The sequence below is a fragment of the Papaver somniferum genome, chromosome 1 (assembly GCF_003573695.1).
Source record: "Papaver somniferum cultivar HN1 chromosome 1, ASM357369v1, whole genome shotgun sequence".
In the NCBI taxonomy this organism is placed as follows: domain Eukaryota; kingdom Viridiplantae; phylum Streptophyta; class Magnoliopsida; order Ranunculales; family Papaveraceae; genus Papaver; species Papaver somniferum.
This window is the reverse complement of record NC_039358.1, coordinates 141,597,187-141,614,275: the sequence shown is the minus strand read 5'-3', so window position 1 is coordinate 141,614,275 and position 17,089 is coordinate 141,597,187. Positions and strand designations below refer to the sequence as shown.

The 17,089-nt window shown below is 37.2% G+C and overlaps 2 protein-coding genes across 2 annotated transcripts; one reads left to right on the top strand and one right to left on the bottom strand.

The window, feature by feature from the left end:
- Positions 1–5,988: 5,988 nt before the first annotated feature.
- LOC113302868 (ER membrane protein complex subunit 3-like) lies at positions 5,989–9,298 on the top strand. Its single transcript, XM_026551831.1, has 8 exons — positions 5,989–6,231; positions 6,322–6,415; positions 7,704–7,826; positions 7,921–7,969; positions 8,184–8,283; positions 8,386–8,447; positions 8,574–8,632; positions 8,761–9,298. The coding sequence occupies exons 1-8, from the start codon at positions 6,080–6,082 to the stop codon at positions 8,863–8,865; spliced, it is 744 nt and encodes a 247-aa protein (XP_026407616.1). The 5' UTR covers positions 5,989–6,079; the 3' UTR covers positions 8,866–9,298.
- Positions 9,299–9,547: 249 nt separating this feature from the next.
- On the bottom strand, positions 9,548–13,406 carry LOC113333206 (sodium/hydrogen exchanger 4-like). The gene is made up of 14 exons (XM_026579722.1): positions 13,173–13,406; positions 12,489–12,607; positions 12,284–12,381; positions 12,071–12,130; positions 11,916–11,962; positions 11,624–11,818; positions 11,470–11,516; positions 11,280–11,346; positions 11,086–11,186; positions 10,804–10,905; positions 10,551–10,692; positions 10,368–10,430; positions 10,200–10,283; positions 9,548–10,115 (listed from the first exon to the last, which is right to left on the bottom strand). Exons 1-14 carry the CDS (start codon positions 13,356–13,358, stop codon positions 9,852–9,854), a joined length of 1,575 nt encoding a protein of 524 aa, XP_026435507.1. The 5' UTR covers positions 13,359–13,406; the 3' UTR covers positions 9,548–9,851.
- Between the last annotated feature and the right edge of the window lie 3,683 nt (positions 13,407–17,089).

Genomic DNA, 17,089 nt, shown 5'->3' with positions numbered 1-17,089 from the left:
TCTGGTTAATGTGTCTTTGTAGGAGGCAATCTTGTTTCCTGGTCATCCAAGAAGCAACAAACTATCTCTCGTTCTTCCACAAAAGCATAATATCGTGGCTTAGATAATGCAGCAGCAGAGATCTTATGGCTGTCATACCTATTTGAGGAATTATCAGTTTCTCTTTCTCTGCCCTGCAGATTATTTTGTGACAATCAAGGTGCTGGAAGTCTTACTGCTAATCCCATTTTTCATGCTCGCACCAAACACATTGAGGTGGACTACCACATGATTCGTGATATTGTTCGTTTTGGTTTTATTCGTGTTTCCTATGTTCATACTTCACAACAGATAGCTGATTTATTTACGAAAGGTCTCTTCAAAACTCAGTTCAGTGTGTTGAAAGCCAAACTAATGTCTTCTGTACGGATATCAGTTTGAGGGGGGATGTTAGCGAATCCAATGGTCATAATATATCATCACAGATGACTTGCCATCCTGTCTTAATTGTACGAACAACTCATTTATTGCTTTCTGTTTTTCTTCCTTGAGTCACATGTATTTGTGTTAGTCTTGTCTATATAAAGGACTCTGTCATTTGTATTTCTTCTTATCTTCTTCAATACAATACAACACACTCTTACAGTTCTGTAATGGTTGTCTGATGTATGCTGTTGTTAACAAAAGAAAGAACTTGAATTATTATGGTATTGCTTGGTTGAAGTTCTGGAAGATTTGGATATAATTTGGCAGAGTTGAGGTAATGGATGAGTAATATGCTATGAGTGTTTGAGCTACAAATTATGATGATGTAGTGGATTTGAATGGAGACATATCATGGATGGGTTGTAGCTATTGGAGTCCAAATGTACAGAGGAAGATTGATGAATAAAGTTGAACTCCTTGTGTAGGTGGAACTTCTGCAGGAGAGTGATATTGAAGACTTGATTTAGTTATGAGATTGGTATGGTAGTATGGCTGAAGTAAGACTATGGAGTACAGATTGTAAGAACAATTATAGGTGTGTGTGGAGTGATCTGGTATTGGAATCTGTTGGCAGAGAGGAAATGATTTAGGGTTTGAAAGGAATTTTTGCTTAACCAAAGGTTATAGACCTGGTGTTGCTGCGACTAGGTAAATTAGAATTGTAGCAGGATGTAGAAAGATTGTGCTTACTACTGCAATTGCAGGTAAAGCTTAAACTATAGTTGTATATTGAATTATAGAATTCTGTTAGAATGAATTGGTTGATTTTGAACTAGAGTTAGAGTTTCAGCTATGTAAGAACCTGTGGCATGACTGACTGAACTTACTCAGTCTGATTTGGTTTTGTTTAGCTGACTCAGTTAATCTGACTGAGTTGAATCGTTGTAACTCACTGAGTTTTCCCTAGCTTGACCTGAGTTGGATCGTTGACCGATTTCTTATTGACTTATTTGACTATTGACCCTGTACTTTGACTTTACATGGACTGTTAGTTGTCTATTTGACCATTAGTGACCGTTAGTTGACCCATGCCTTGTGTAATGGGCTTGTTTAGTGGATTTGGGCTTAGAACTAGTGTTCCTATTTTGATAAATTGGACCCCTTATGGTCCGAATCGACCTTTGACCTCTTCTACAAAGTTGTAGATATTCATAAGACTTAACTAAGGGACTATAAAACCAATCTAATTGAATTCGTAGACCTTAAATGTGCTAAAGATGGATAATGAAAATGTGTAGAACCATAAATGGGCTTTGAACCATTAGCCTATAAAATAGAGAATTGTATGAAATTATGTTATGAGCCTTGTGTGAGCCTTTTGGCTAAACTCTTAGAGTGCCTGTATGATTAACAGTTAGTTATTAACAACGATCGATTCAAAGGATGAACCAGTGGATTGTGGATCTCGAGGTAGGCGTGGCTTGTCATCAAAAGAGGTGGGAATACATTTAACTCTTTTGAAATCATTGTTATTTTGTTTTACAAAGATTTATGTTTAATAACTCATGCATTGTATGTTTATGCATTTCATGCGTTGTTTAATTTGAGTTCCGAAAGTTCTGTTGATTCTTTGAATCTTTCCATGGATTGGAAAGGACTTGTAATGTTTGTTTCTCTTTATGAATTGTATGGGAAATAAGAATTTCCACATGTGGTATATAGAATACGCTCCTTCGCATTGATACCTACTTACTTTCAGCTTTTATGCACATGGCTAGGCCGATACACCACAATATTATTATTCGGTGTGGAATTCACGACATCAATATTATACATTATTTGAAAGAAGGAGTTTGTTCCATATGCATGTTTGTTTGTTTCAGTGACTTGGTCGCTATTTAATGTTTGGGAAAAAACGTATTGTTTTCCAAATCTTGCATATATGATTTCTTAAAGGTTAAATGTTATTTCTACTGGGCACCCCTTTTTAGGGATGATGTTCTCACCCATTCCCACTTTCAGTTTCAGAGACAGATCAGAGTTGCGCAGCGAAAGCTTCAAGGGTTGATTCCGTTAGTTGGTTAACTTCTGCTATGTTTATTATATTGTATATTCTATTTGTAAACCAAATGTCTATTGTATATGTATCATTTGAGAGGAGTTCTTGTGTGTATGTATATTTCAGAGTGGGGCTAGTTTTTGGGTTAAGTTTTGAAGCAGATTTCTTAATTGAATGCTAAGTATATGATTTAGATTCCTTAGTGCCTCTTTATTTAGTTAATCTCTTAGATTAGACAGCTGCTATTTTGGGGGCGCTACAGTTCCAATTGCAGTCATGGGAATTTATGATACTGATGAATCGATTCCTCATGCAACCCATCTACAGTTTGGGCAATTTGTTTTCCATGAGTGAGTAGCACTTATTGCTGACCGTTTGTAGTTGCAGGTGGAGGCCAAATGGGATTTGATTCCTTTACATTGCCAACATAGGAGGACTGTGATTCTCCGTCTAGCATTATACCCATATGATGAATGAATAATGGAGTTCTCTGTGCTTGACCTTTTGTGCCCACCTTCTGATGGGGTAGCTCACCGAGTTGTCGGCAAAGATGCTAAGGTGGTGTTTCCTTCCATGAATCCAAGGATCAATAATCCAACCATGCCAAATCTAGTCCGAGTATAAGCCCGTCAATACCGAATGACCAGAAGCCGTAATCGTACGATTAGCCAAGTGACAAGGTTCCGAAGCCCACAACAGCGCTTCTTCAGAGATAAGTTTGGAAAATATTTTGGATGTTAATATAGATAGTTTGATAGAAAGATAATAAAATTTATAATGGCTCCTGTCAGATGATGACAAAGACCTACGGCCGGCTGATGTCCTCGTCCTCAACTGGAAAAATGGTAAGGATGTCTGCATGGATGTTACAGGGGTATCTCCCTTCACTGGTGAAGGTATTCGCTCTTTTGTCCCTGGCAAAGCTATTTCTAATGTTGTTGCACGAAAACGTACCAAATACTTTGATAAGTGCGTTTCACTTGGTTATGGGCTTGGCATTTTAGTTTTCTCTACTTTGGGGGAATTAGGTGAGGATACTTTATGTTTTTTTAAGCGTCTGAAGAACTGCTTAGTTTGTAATGATGCTATTAGTGGTGTTGGTAGCTTTATTTTTCATAGATTAGGTATTGTTATTCAAAAAGGTGTTGGAGCCCAGCTTGTGGCAAGGTTACCAACCAAAAGTATGTAATCTTATATTTACTTGAAAAGGAAATAATGCAGGATAAGAATAATTATTTTTTGGGGTTATTTTTTATTTTATGTTGAAATCTCTCTTTGAATATGATTAAAAGAGTGAACTTGGTTATCTTTTAGTTTCTGCTTATTTCTTTTTGGTTTGTGGAATTTTTGGATATGGATTCAGATGTAGCAGGTTAACTTAGACAGATACTGGTTTATATTCTTGTTTTGCCTCATCTTAATGCTTTAATTGATGTTTATAGTGTGATTGTAGTACTGATGATATTTTAATTTGATTATGCTAGTGAGGAAAATTTGTAAGATGATGTGAGGCTGCTGGGTTTTCATGCTTTTAAGACAAAGAGTAGAGGTAGCCGAGCTAATCGGATTAGCTGGGAACCTAAGTTTAGAGAGTTACGTTTTGAGAGTAGGTTGACTATTGAGAACACCAAGGGGATTAAGTTGATTTGATTATGATGACTATAAATATGATGCAAACTATGAAATTCAGGACTACTCTGAATGTTCTCTTTAAATGGCTTGCTAAAATCGGAGCAGAATTTGAAAAGATTCCTACTTATATTCTTTCAATGACCATTCTTTATGTGGAGATTGTGACTTGCTTCCATGTGAATATCTTCCTCGTGATTGTGATTGTTATTGTTCTTGTAATTATGAATATTGTGTTGGTGATGTTGATGTTGTATATGTGATTTTTTTGGATCATGATGAAGTTGAGAAGAAATCTTTCGTGATTTGAGATGTAAAAATTATTCGTAAAAGAGTCCATCCATAAAAACAAGCAAGATGAGAGAAGAAAAAAGGATAGTAAAAGAAAGAAACGAGAGTAAAAACCAAAGGATCCGGCGAGAAAACCGCGAGAACTAGCTGTTATCAGCCATATCAACTAAAAACAAAAGCTAGAAATCCAGCCTAGAGAGAAGAGAGAGAAAAGCAACTTAAAACTTGCTATTCACATGATTTATTTTTGATGGGTCCCATGGCATTCAGCTGAGACCCACAATTCTCCAAAAAAAGTTCACCATTCTCCTTTTATGGGATCTTTTTTTTACAGTTCATATAAAACCAGAACAACTGCTTGAACTGTTACTTTTGCTACTAAGGCTTTTACTCATTGATTGAGTTCTAGTTGGTGACTTGTACTCAGTTTAGGGGTCTAGATCAAAGTCATCAAATTGCTACCATTATTTGGTCTAATTGGACCAGCTAAACTAATTTTCGTTTTCGCAAATACTGATGAACTATGATTGTCTCAAAGATCTTTGTATGTGACTATGTATGAAAGTATGAAAAAGTTGGACCTATTTCTAAAGCCTTTCAAAATAAAATAAAATAATCTTAACCCATATCTCGACAGGTGGATGTCCCTTTTTCTGGGTTGGATCAAATGAAATATATATGGGGCACTTAGCCTTCTTTCTTTGGCTAGTTGCTCAAGATTTGCGATTCGAGATTCTCTTTATAGAGCAATTTTTCTGATGATCTTTTGAGGTTCAGTCTGTAGTAGAAGTAGAAACAAGGACCATGTGGGTTGTTATAAAAGCTATGGAGTAGAAAACTACTCATGTGTTAGATCAAAAGTGATACTAATAACTTTGTGGACTAATTTTAGCGGGAATAGAAAGAGTCATCTTACTAATGCGTTGTTTAACAACAGCTTACTCTTTAATAGAGTGTTTAAATAACAGAAGCAGAAGTCAATCTCCGAAGTCAGAAGCACAAATATTTTAATTCGTAAAAAGTCTATTTTTCGCTTTTAGATATTGACCCAACTTCTTACAATGTATTCAATGGACAACTAGTGTCCATCTTCACGGGAAAAAAAAATGAAAAATAACTCTTTTTGTTGGTATCCGTAAAGATCGACCGTTATGCCATCTTTAGATAGTAGGAAGGAAATCCCCTTCTCATTTCCCAGGTTCCTACTCAAATCTATCCAGTTGGACTAACCTCAATGTCAGATCCAACCCCGTCAAACCCCTCTATACAACAAAATACAAACCTTTACGATGAGAATTGAACTCCTGACTTCTTCCTTACTAGAGTTGATGAGATGTCACTGAACTATGCACCTGACTTCCTCCTCCTATTCTCATATTTGTCAACATGAGAACATGAGAATAATAGTATGTCTAGAATATTGATTTCATTCGAGTCAAAAAAAAAATAAAGAAAATAAAAAACTGATTGCATTCCTCCCGATCAAACAAGCCATTGCTGTGAAGCTCGGTGTAAGCAGAGTGTGAGATCCAACTAGTCACAAACAATTAGAGTATATGTGTGGAAATATCCGTCCAGCCTCTGGACTTTTAGCCTTATAATATACACACTGTTTTTCGTTGGTAAAATCTGGGAAGTTTAGCAAGAGGAAGAGAGATCGAGTTTTAGAGAGAGAAACTGTGAATTTTTCTCGTAATGGCGGAAGATCTAGTTTTAGATACAGCAATCAGAGATTGGGTTTTGATCCCACTCTCTGCAGTCATGGTTCTAATTGGCATCCTTCGTTATTTTGTTTCTAAACTCATGCGATCTTCTTCTACACCAGATGCAAAGATGGTCAAAGAAGGGTTTGTATTTTCAAAACCCTAGAAAATCTTTTTCTTTTCAATTCACCTATAAATTTCTTATTCTGATTCTTTTGTTTGTTGATTTCATAGGCAGGTTGTTCTTAGGGCAAGGAATCTGCGAGTTGCTGCTAATTTTATTCCTTTGAAGTCATTTCGAGTTCGCAAAGCTTATTTCACTAACGAGGTTTGAATTCTATCCTAGGTTTTGGTTTATTAATATATGGTTCTGTTCTTATGGAAATTGCTTATGTTCGCTAGAGTTTGGATAGTTTAGTGATACTAGATATGTTTCGTAGTTAAACCATGAGTTGGTCGTAAAGATTGCATTACAAACGTCTCAAAGCACCAGGATTGGTGAATAGCTGCACTTGAATTTAGGGTACACATTTGTGTGCACAAGACATAGGCTCACTGTATGAGTTTTGGTTAGATTGAACACCCATTTCCCAGTTTTGATAATTCCGCCGTATTAGCCAACATGATTGGAAGTTGTCAAACAAAACAAGTATTTTATCCACCAAACTTCTCTGAGATTGGTACAACTACACAAGTGCTTAATTAGGAAATAGTGAATGCAGACCACTAACCTGAAGGTTCCATAGGCTAGTTTCAACACTACCTAACTTTTCTAAGATCAGCACAGAACTATGCAAGTGCTTAAACAGGAATTAGTGAAAGCAGAAACAGAGGTGATTCCGTGGCCTAAATTTAAACACTACCAAAAAGGTCAAGCAGGAAGAAAGAGAGAGAATTATTTAGATAACCCCCACAACGGAAACAGGTTCTTTTACTCTTTAGAGACTTATTGATGAGAGATTTGTAGATTTGTAACAATGCCAGCAGCAATTGTTCCCTTTATCTGTTTATCAGTGTATGTAGCTCTTTGTCACCGCCGATGCAGTAAAACAACTAGAGAACGCTTGTAATTGTGAAGCTGTATTGTAAAAAGAGAAACAATGAGATGCAGAAGGCTATGCTTGGACAGACTCGGTTTCAAATTTGCAGAAAACCTCCATCTACAACATCCACGTTTAGTCTTTTATTAATATAAGATAAACATTACAAATAAAGTAGCCGAGGAAACAACATCAGAACGTAGATCACAATACAAATTAAGGATACAGTACTATAAAAACCATATATATATATATATATATATATATATATATATATATATATATATATATATATATATATATGGCAATAGACCAGAAATCCATAGTCAGCAAAAGTTTCCTCAGGTTTGAACTTCTGTTGTCTGGTTATGTAGGACACAATATTTAGAGATTTGCTGAACCTTGAAAAAACTTACTGCCTTGGTGGTGCATGGTTGGTTGCATGTTTTCAATGTTGAGTTCCATTATATGTGACATAGTTGAAAATGCATGAAAATTTTGAGGATATCATTTTCGCTACTAGGCCGTTGGCAGCAGTTTCGAAAAAAAAATAAAAAATTCTTGCTGTAATGGCAGGAAGATGGTTTACTTCACGTTCCTAAGGGGACAGCAGCTCCAAATCCACAAGCTCAGATGTTGTCTGATCCTAACATGGCCATGGATATGATGAAGAAAAATCTTTCTATGATCATTCCCCAGGTAATCTAGTCAATTTGATGGTTTATTCATATTTTAGACACTTGCTTGCTTGGGAATACTCACCTTCTTGTCCTACATTGTCCCTTATTTTCAGACCCTCACTTTTGCATGGGTCAACTTTTTCTTCTCTGGTTTTGTTGCTGGTATGTGTCGGAACTTTCTCATTGTAAACTCTAGCTCTATGGTTCTTCAATTATCAAGATATAGGCTTAGAAATTGGTGATTTATTATCTATGTTGGGGCCAATAAGAAGGGCGGACATTTGTTATTTCTATGAACTTCTGATACAGTTAGGAGATTCTTTATATGCTTGTTCCTTGTCCATCTGATTTGCCTTCTTTCCGGTCTTTCATTCAGCCAAGATACCATTTCCACTTACTCAGAGGTTCAGATCAATGTTACAAAATGGAATAGACTTGAGCACCGTTGACGTCAGCTACGTTAGCAGCCGCTCATGGTAACTATTATCTTTTTTGAACCAGAACTTTGCGTCTATCAGTTAGGATTTCTTAGTTGATCTTGTGATCTTTGTGAAACATTTATCACTATTTTCATGCAGGTATTTTCTCAACCTGTTTGGATTAAGGGGTCTTTTCAGCCTTATTCTGGGAGAAGAAAATGGTGATTACTAGTCTTCTAACTCCTGGTTTAATGTTTTGGTCACAGCTTAAAGACATGAGAATAGATGTGACAGTTCGAAGTTTTTGTTTTGTTACTAGTTAGTAATTTATTGTTTTGGCAATGCAGCTACTGATGACACGCAGAAAATGATGCAAATGAGTGGATTTGGAATGGATGCCACAAAGGTAATTTCCAAGTGTTCTGCCTAGTGGTTTCATATTAGTCTATCAAGCTATGCATCCTGCAGCGTATATACATACACATTGGTGCTTTCCTACAGTTGATTCTATTTTCTTTTCATTTCCTTTTTCAGACTCTGGGTGCAGAGAAAGACAGCCTTGACATCATCCAGCATGACTGGGTCCTGCCGAAATTCGAAAAGCGTGCTGAAAGAGTGTTGAGAAAACTTGTCGCCTAATTCCCACTCAACAAAATACAATTTGACCTCAATTTCAGTTTCATGTGTACCTGTGCGATCATCGTCCAACATGAATGGATTCACCCTAAATTCGTGAAGCTTTTGGAAAGGGTCTTGAGAATTCCAGTTGCCTGATTTTCACTCAATCGATTACAATGTAACCTTAGAATCAGTTTTCACGTGTGCTTCTGGTTCTCTAGAGGGTCTTATGTTTTAGTAGATAATGTTGGATGAGTTTTATCGAAAACAAGAGGGATGGCTGCAATTGTTTATCAGAAGGATGGAGAACAAATGGTGACTACACTTTCTAATCAATGCCACTTCTAAGCTTAATTTTTATCCATCGCAGTCATTTTATCATAACTAAACAGAGTTATTGCCAAAATTTTGGTGGGATTTTAATGTAAAACTTTGGTGGGATTTTATCACTTTCAAATAGCTTAATTTTTGATCAGTCTAGGAACTCCAGAGTTGTTGCCTCCCGCTACTAGTTTACACTAAACAGGGCCATTCTAAGCTCTGCGGTCCCTCGCAGACTCATGATACAACAACGAAGCCATGCTAAGATGTTATCGAATTTAAAATTTGTATTTTTCGGACTTCCTAAAACACACTGATAAAACTCCCAGATGATGCCGATAGATAAAGAACTCTGAAATGTGAAAGTAGGAAAAAACTCCGGACTTGTTTGATTCAGACCTACTTAACTATTTCTGAGTCTAAATTATATTGTTAGAAATGCATCAATACATAATAACAGCTTCCTGTACACCTGAAGAGAGGTAATCTTCTTTCTTGGGCCTAAAAGACCATCCTTCGAAGGTTAGTTTGACCCCAGGCCTTGCTATCTCATCCTCCAAAGGTAAGTTTGATCCTTCACCGATTTACCATTTACCTCATCCGAGGATTAGTCTGTTGCACTATATTGTGTACTTGTATTATTTGCTTCATATCTTCTACTCCAACTCCAGGCAAGCTTGGTCTACTCATCTGCGAGGACCTCCAAACATAGGCCTCATGTATTTATCATCAAATTTTCTCCAATATGAGTGTATCGTATATACAGGTCTTTCCAACAGCATGGAGATACTGTCCTTCGCTCTAAGGATGTTGGTCGAGGCAGATTCATCAAATGAAAGCAAGGGAAGGGTCATATCATGACTTGGAATAGTATTATCTGGATGGTGGTTTCCGCTTGTATGGTGGGGAAGCAGTAACCTTATTAACGGCTTCGTCAAAAACCCGAATACCTGTGCATTTAAATGTATGCTAATTAGCACAAGCCAACCGAATAATGAAAGATAAAAAAGGAAAATGTTCTGAGAGAGACGCACCACAGTAGTAAAAAGTACAGTGAAAACCGTGTTTGTGACCATTGTTGCATGAGCTGGAATCATTGTTACGCCAGAATAAGTGAACTTCGGAAATAAAGAGAGTATCAGAAAAACTGGACAATGATTGGAAATTACAACATCATTCAGTTTTTAGTATTTGCAGCTTACCTGTTTGAAAGCCAGGGCGATAGAAACGGCTCCTCTCATAAGACCAGCCCACCAAATTACAACCTAGTCAAATCAGCAGCAAAAAGTAACACACATGTAAGCATTTAACTAGTTTCATATTGGCAGTTTGAGATGATACTTGGTTAAAAATCATTGAAGATGAAATTTTAAAATTTAACTTACCTGGTGTTTGAATGTTATCGATACTCTTTCATCACTTTTATTCATATAGTTGGATAAAACAGAGAGAGGAAACACAAACGCCGCACGGCCAACTGCAATCAGAAGGATGATGATGGAGTACATACTGATGCATGTTTTGAAGCTGCAGGAAGTAAAAAACAGGCTTTAAAGTTGCAGTAAGAGAATGACATGTCTACTAAATATATTTCAAAAGATCTTCCATTGATCTAAATATATTCTAGAAAATAACAACCTCTTATTGCTAATTTTCCATTTCTCTACATCTGAGGCATCCATTCCGCAGTATAAGAAGATAAACGCTTCCGCGATGAATGACATTGTTGCAAAAGTATGCCTGCAAAATGTGAATCACATTAGCAGGCTTTGTTTGTTGACTACTACAATGTTTTCCAACTTCAAAGAAGAGATCTGAAGCAACTACTAGAAACCAAAGGAAACAGTAACAACATCGACAGCAAATGGTTTAATATCCAGAAGCTGCAACTAAGCTCACAATGAGTAATTGTATACTTGCCTAGTTGTGACTCTTGAGTTCTCTGTGACGTTATGCCAAGCATAATGCGACATAACAATTCCACAAAAGAAAACTGTGAGAATACCACTCAAGTGTAGCAACTGCAGAACAAACAAGTATAAATAAGAGAATGAGGGTAAGTAACTACAGAGATTCAGATCTAAAAAGAACATTAATTGCTCAGTCCTAGTTACCTCGGCCAGCATATATGAGAGATACGGCATTAAGAACATTATAGCACATTCACGGTCAGTTGAGTGCCTGAAAAAATAGATCACATGCAGGTGACATCTATGGCTGAGGAATATTTGTTGCATACCAACACATATTCATCCACATTGCAATCAAGACGAAGCAACTAGGAAGTCGTGGAAGATCACTTACCTACCGAAGTATAGCGTCCTAAGAGCGTAAGAAGTGAGAAGCCCTACCTGCATAAAGTGAAACAGGTAAGTTGTGAATGTACATATAGAAGATGCTGAAACAGATGTGAGAAGCACCCATTACTTCAAACTATTGTTCTTGAACCTCCACTTACAACAACTCCAAGGGCAGTGCTTGTTGAAAATAGGAAGAGGAAATCTTTGATAACATTAACTGAAGCCCATCCGGTAATCCTTGATACATCAATCTTTTGGATTGCTTTAAAGAGAACAACTGAAGTTGCATCATTCACTACTCCCTCCCCAAAAACTAGGCTGTACAGCAGAGGAGTCTCGTCTTGATCAAGGACCTTTATGAAAGCATTGTAGATAATTTTTCTTTCTTTCAGTTATACACGTATGACAAATAAAACACTGAAAACTGACAGTAAGCTAAATCGAACTAACCTGTAATGTGCACACTGTATCAGTCGACGAAAAAATGACTCCAATAGCTAAATCATAAAATAATGCAAAATTTAAACGTTATTCATGGGAAATGCAAAGGTGCAAAACAATGGCGAAAGGTTTAATAAAGGATGAAAAACAGTCAAGAGTCTAACCGAGAAAGTCTTGTGTTTCAAGTTCGTTAAACCCTATCTTCGGGAATAACCACATGGAGCCTACAACATCAAAAATAAAAAGCAGGGATGTCAAAAGCCAATTCGTCAGGGTACACAAATTATTGCTGTTTGAGATACAAATGACTCCAAAATCAAACTACTGTTCGGGATATCACATGTATGTGCTAGTTGAAGAGGGTTGAAATGTATTACCAATAGTAATGATAACGGTTGAAATAAAAACACCGGGTACTCCAAAAAGCATGATTGTTGAAAAGTTACGAAAAAACTGCTTCTTCTTAACTTGAAACCTGTTGAAGTATTAGCCAAAGGAAACTAGCTCACTAAACTATTCATAAATTAACAAAATATCCAAACAGACAAACATAGTTTAGTTTAGAGGTAATAGTTAACTTGCCCAGCATTGAAGATTATTGGTGGCAGAAGATAATAAAAAAACAAGTCCTCGTTAAATCTTAGAATGTGGGAACTTGTTCCTTTGCTAAGAAACAAGACTACAACTCCAGAGACACCTCCCTGCAGCGTTAACACAAGGAACAACAGTAGTCACAGAGAGAATTTCGAATCTTTCCTCAAAATTAGAATGGAAGTGAATTATACCGCGGACAATGACTACAATCCCCATATCCGCACAAAGAAAACAAGCAACCCTGATACAATCGAGCTCAAGATAACGGCGATCGGAACAGGACATGACAGGAATAATTTCCCTTGGACGCTGAGAGTTTAATAAAACCTTGCATGCATTGCATAGATGCACACCATGCTATTCATAGTTCGGTCTTAAATTCAATGCCCACAAAATCAGTAGATTAGAACATATCATTAGTAAGACACTCCATTCATTTTCAATGGTTTGTAGATTCAATGCCAACAAAGTCACTAAATTGTAACATGTCACAGAGTACTGGTATATCTAAACTGCGAAACTAATTTTATCAAATATGAATGATTCTGGATACCTAATGTTGGCCGCATAGCAACTACTCCTATATTCTATTTACATTAAATTAAAAAACCCGAATTGAACTAATGAATTTCGAAAACAAAATGCAAGTTACAACATATAAGTAGTACTTACAATGATAATGGCAGTAATGGATTCATTAACCCATTTATTCTCATGAAGTAAATGGCCAACAACTATACATAGACTAAGTACAGCTGCAAAGAGTACTATAGATACCACCTGAGCATGATCTGCCTCATTCACATATCTTGAAATCAGACCCATTCCACCAACACCACCGGCACCAAATAACTCCATTACTAGCACCTTTTCTTCTCCTCTTCGGTTTAGGAAAACACCCAGGAAGTATTCGAATCAAACTCTTTTTTTTTTCTTTTTCTGTTACGCTGAGGAATTAGTGTCCATCTCGGACTCTCGGAGATAGATTCAGGAGTTTGTTTGATACAGGTTTGGTGTGTCACGTGTCTAATTCACATGATGACAGGGCTTCCTGTTGTCTATCCACGTCTACAACTCTAACTGGACTAGGATTCTGTTATACTTATACTTGCGCACGTACATATAGTACGGTCATATAGTAGGGTCGCATATCCAAAGCAGACTTTTCGTTATCTCGGTTGGATTCACATTCGCCTTGTGATTAGGAGATAACCTTCATATGCCCAAATCACCAATAGTGTCTATTTTTGATTGGTTATCACGAACAGGGAGACCCGAAGTCTGCAAACTTCTATCTAACGAACTAGAACTAGAAGAGAAAAGACCACTTGCAGACGGAAGAGTAGGCCAAATTATTTTATTATGTCTAGCATGCCCCCGATGGTCGTTTACACTTGGCAGACGGAGCAAAATAGCTTATACGCCGCTCGTAACCTAATAAGGTTGTTGACATAGCTTATACGCCGCTCGTAAAACCTAATAAGGTTGTTGACAGATTGGCGAAAGACGCAGGAAGAAACTGTTTGTACCATCTAATTTGTATATGGGCCCAAATATATCTGCCCAGTATTGCGCTCTTTGTTAAAAAAATATGGAAGAATGATTATAGTCCAGTCGGCGATTATCGTTCTACAACAAAACACCAGGTACATATTCAAACCTGGAGATTAAAGATCCTTAAAAAAAAGGGAGAATAAGTTATGGGTAAGACCAGGTACGTATTCAAACCTAGAAGTTGCAGATCCTTAGAAAAAAGGAATCAGTTACTAAGAAGACCAGGTATAACCTGGGAGTTACAGATCCTAAGAAAAAGGAGGAATCAGTTACTAAGAAGACTAGGTATAACCTGGAAGTTACAGATTCTAAAAACAAGGACAATTGGTTTAGACCAGGTGAACCTGGAAAGCATTTGGTCCAGATACATAGTCAAAATGTATCTAGAGAGAAACTGGACTGGATACAACTCCTCCATAACCTATAAATAGAGGTGGAATTCCAATTGATAAGGGACACATTTCTAATCCTTCTCTCTCCATAAAAACCTGCTTAGAGCACTTACTCATGGAGGCATCGAAGTGTCTTTGCAGGTAAACCCCCCATCCCCCCCTTCTCCAATCATCAACAATTCTAAGAGAACCAAAGTCAGTAGAGAGTTGAGATAAAGTCTCTTCATCATCCAGAACGCATCTCGAGGAATATCGTGAATCATCTGACGATTTACAATTCATTCATCATGTATAAATCTGAATTCACCTAACGGTTAAGATTATATCTTTCAATACAAATCTCGAGGAGTGTTGTGGTAACATATTTGCTATAACATCTTTTGGCGCCCACCGCGTGGCAGAGAAGGAATATTCAGAAATACAATTCAAGATCTATTGTTACATCATAAGCAAGTTGGAGTGATGTGAACAACAATGCCGATGCGAGGATGCGACAAACTCGGAGCGATGTTGATCACCCATTTCGATAAGAAGTTAAAACCTTACCTATAACATCATCATCAGGATGTCCCTCTACGAAAACTTATCCCCATGGAGGTAAGTAGAGGAAATCGTCGGGTACGTATTGCAACTCTCACGTTAAGTGAAGTTAACAATCTGAACAATCCCACCAAGAGATTTAGATCACCATCAAACACACATGTTAAACTCACATCCAAATTCCATCACGTATTGCGCTAGTGGGATGGACGGATCAGAGTCTGTGTGAAATATTGCAAGAGTTAGATAAGGAAAACAAACTATTAAAGGCCTCATTGGATAAAAGACTGCGAACGAGTAATAAAAGTATTATTCTACACCAGCGTGCACGATCTTCACATGAGGGTTGGCGAGCGCTACGGGTACAAAGTGATCACGATATCACACATGAATTATCAGAAAGGCAAGCTCCTGAAACAATTAACGTATCAAAGAAAAATGATCGCTACAAAAGGCATCACAGCGTCGTAGAATCTGAACGACAATCGGTATCTCACAATTGGCTGAACAACAAGTGCGAGCGAGAGAAATACCCTGACGAGCAGAGTCGAGGGAATACCTCGACAAGCAGAAGGAGTATTACGGGAAAAAAAATGGAAAGTTTTGCCTTCAATTAAGAGCAAATTTCCATGGATGTTGTTTACGGCAGTAGTCTCAAATGTATCTCGTTATGGATGCAATCTTCCTATGCCAGATAAAATAATGACGTGCATGTACCGACACGTATGAAAATGGTTGTCATCAACAGTATGTGACATGAACATCAACTGTCGACCTCAGTTGCAACACAATCAGCATATTCAATTCGCACACATTCTCTTAGCCCAACCTCGCAAATATCAGCAATCTCAAGTTGTATACTCACAACAGATAAGTGGCAAACATATTCATTATGTCTCTACTCCAATTCCAGCGTTACTTGCTTGCACGTTCTCCCTTGGTCCATCAATCAAACTCAAGATTTCCTCAACGATCTAACTTGTTAGACCCAGTATTCCAACTCATCGGTTCAGACAACAATTTAGCTCGTCGATCCAACTAACGATCCATCTCGTCGATCCAATCAACAATATGTTATTTTGGATGGATACAATTTAAAACTTCCACGAGTTTAAAACATATTGACCTACACATCGTTGCGAGTTTTACTCACGATAGTCGAACAACTAGGGGCGTCTCGGGAAGACCATACTGATAGATAATCTAGCACGAGGAAAGTTATATTGAGTAAAGAGCAGAAATATGGATCCAAAAACTTGGAACTTTGGCAACTTGGAAATAGTTCATAATTGACTAAGGGATGCATATTTGCGATGTTGGATCCATTTACGCCTCATAAGGTAAACCTAAACGATTGCTTAATTTGTTTGCAATGCATAATTCACGTACAAGTGCACAATTCATAAACAAATGCATGATGCACACACTTTGATACTAGCCAGAGTCGTTTAGCAGTAACACTCGCATAGGTAAAATCGGACATAAATTTCGGGCATACTAGCCAGAGCTGTTAAACAATAACTCTCGCACAGCTAGCACAGATCCCAACTTGGCTTTGATTAGAGAAAATATTTCAAAAAATATTCCTTGCACGGTCTTAGTCAATACTTGCGCAAATTTACGAGCGAGCTAAACCTAAACCGGTTAGCGCAGGCTCAAGAATAGCAAGGACCTTGTTCCATGGGAAATGGAACCCCATTCTCAGGGCAACGAAAGTTCATTATACGAGGAAAAGAAATATATTTTACAATTGGTGAAGAAACTTAGATGGAGTTTAAAAAAATATGCATGAAGAAACTTTGTTGGAGCAGGAGCGAAAATGAAAAAAAAAATATATATAGGCAAAACTATTATATGCATGAAGAAGCTTTCGTGGAGTTGAAACGTGGAGGAAAAAAAAAGGTAAGAAATCATTTACATGAAGAAGCATACTTGGAGCTAGAGCAAAAGAGGAAAAATAAAATAAAAAATGTTTGCATGAAGAGGCTTTGTTAGACATGGAGGAAAAGAGCGAGAAAAGAAGAAAAAAAAATGCAAGGAGGAAAAAAATACAGGAGGAAAAATAAAAAGGAAACAATAGTTATATAATATGAAGATCTCAAA

What these genes read in the sequence shown, in the direction of transcription:
- LOC113302868 (XM_026551831.1), top strand. Translation starts at nt 6,080, where the DNA reads ATGGCGGAAGATCTAGTTTTAGATACAGCAATCAGAGATTGGGTTTTG. An exon ending in GCAAAGATGGTCAAAGAAGG is followed by an intron (nt 6,232 to 6,321) that starts GTTTGTATTTTC and finishes TTGATTTCATAG; the next exon opens with GCAGGTTGTTCTTAGGGCAA. An exon ending in TTTCTATGATCATTCCCCAG is followed by an intron (nt 7,827 to 7,920) that starts GTAATCTAGTCA and finishes CCTTATTTTCAG; the next exon opens with ACCCTCACTTTTGCATGGGT.
- LOC113333206 (XM_026579722.1), bottom strand. Translation starts at nt 13,358, where the DNA reads ATGGAGTTATTTGGTGCCGGTGGTGTTGGTGGAATGGGTCTGATTTCA. An exon ending in CCATTACTGCCATTATCATT is followed by an intron (nt 12,608 to 13,172) that starts GTAAGTACTACT and finishes TTAACGCTGCAG; the next exon opens with GGAGGTGTCTCTGGAGTTGT. An exon ending in ATACAGTGTGCACATTACAG is followed by an intron (nt 11,819 to 11,915) that starts GTTAGTTCGATT and finishes GCTTTCATAAAG; the next exon opens with GTCCTTGATCAAGACGAGAC.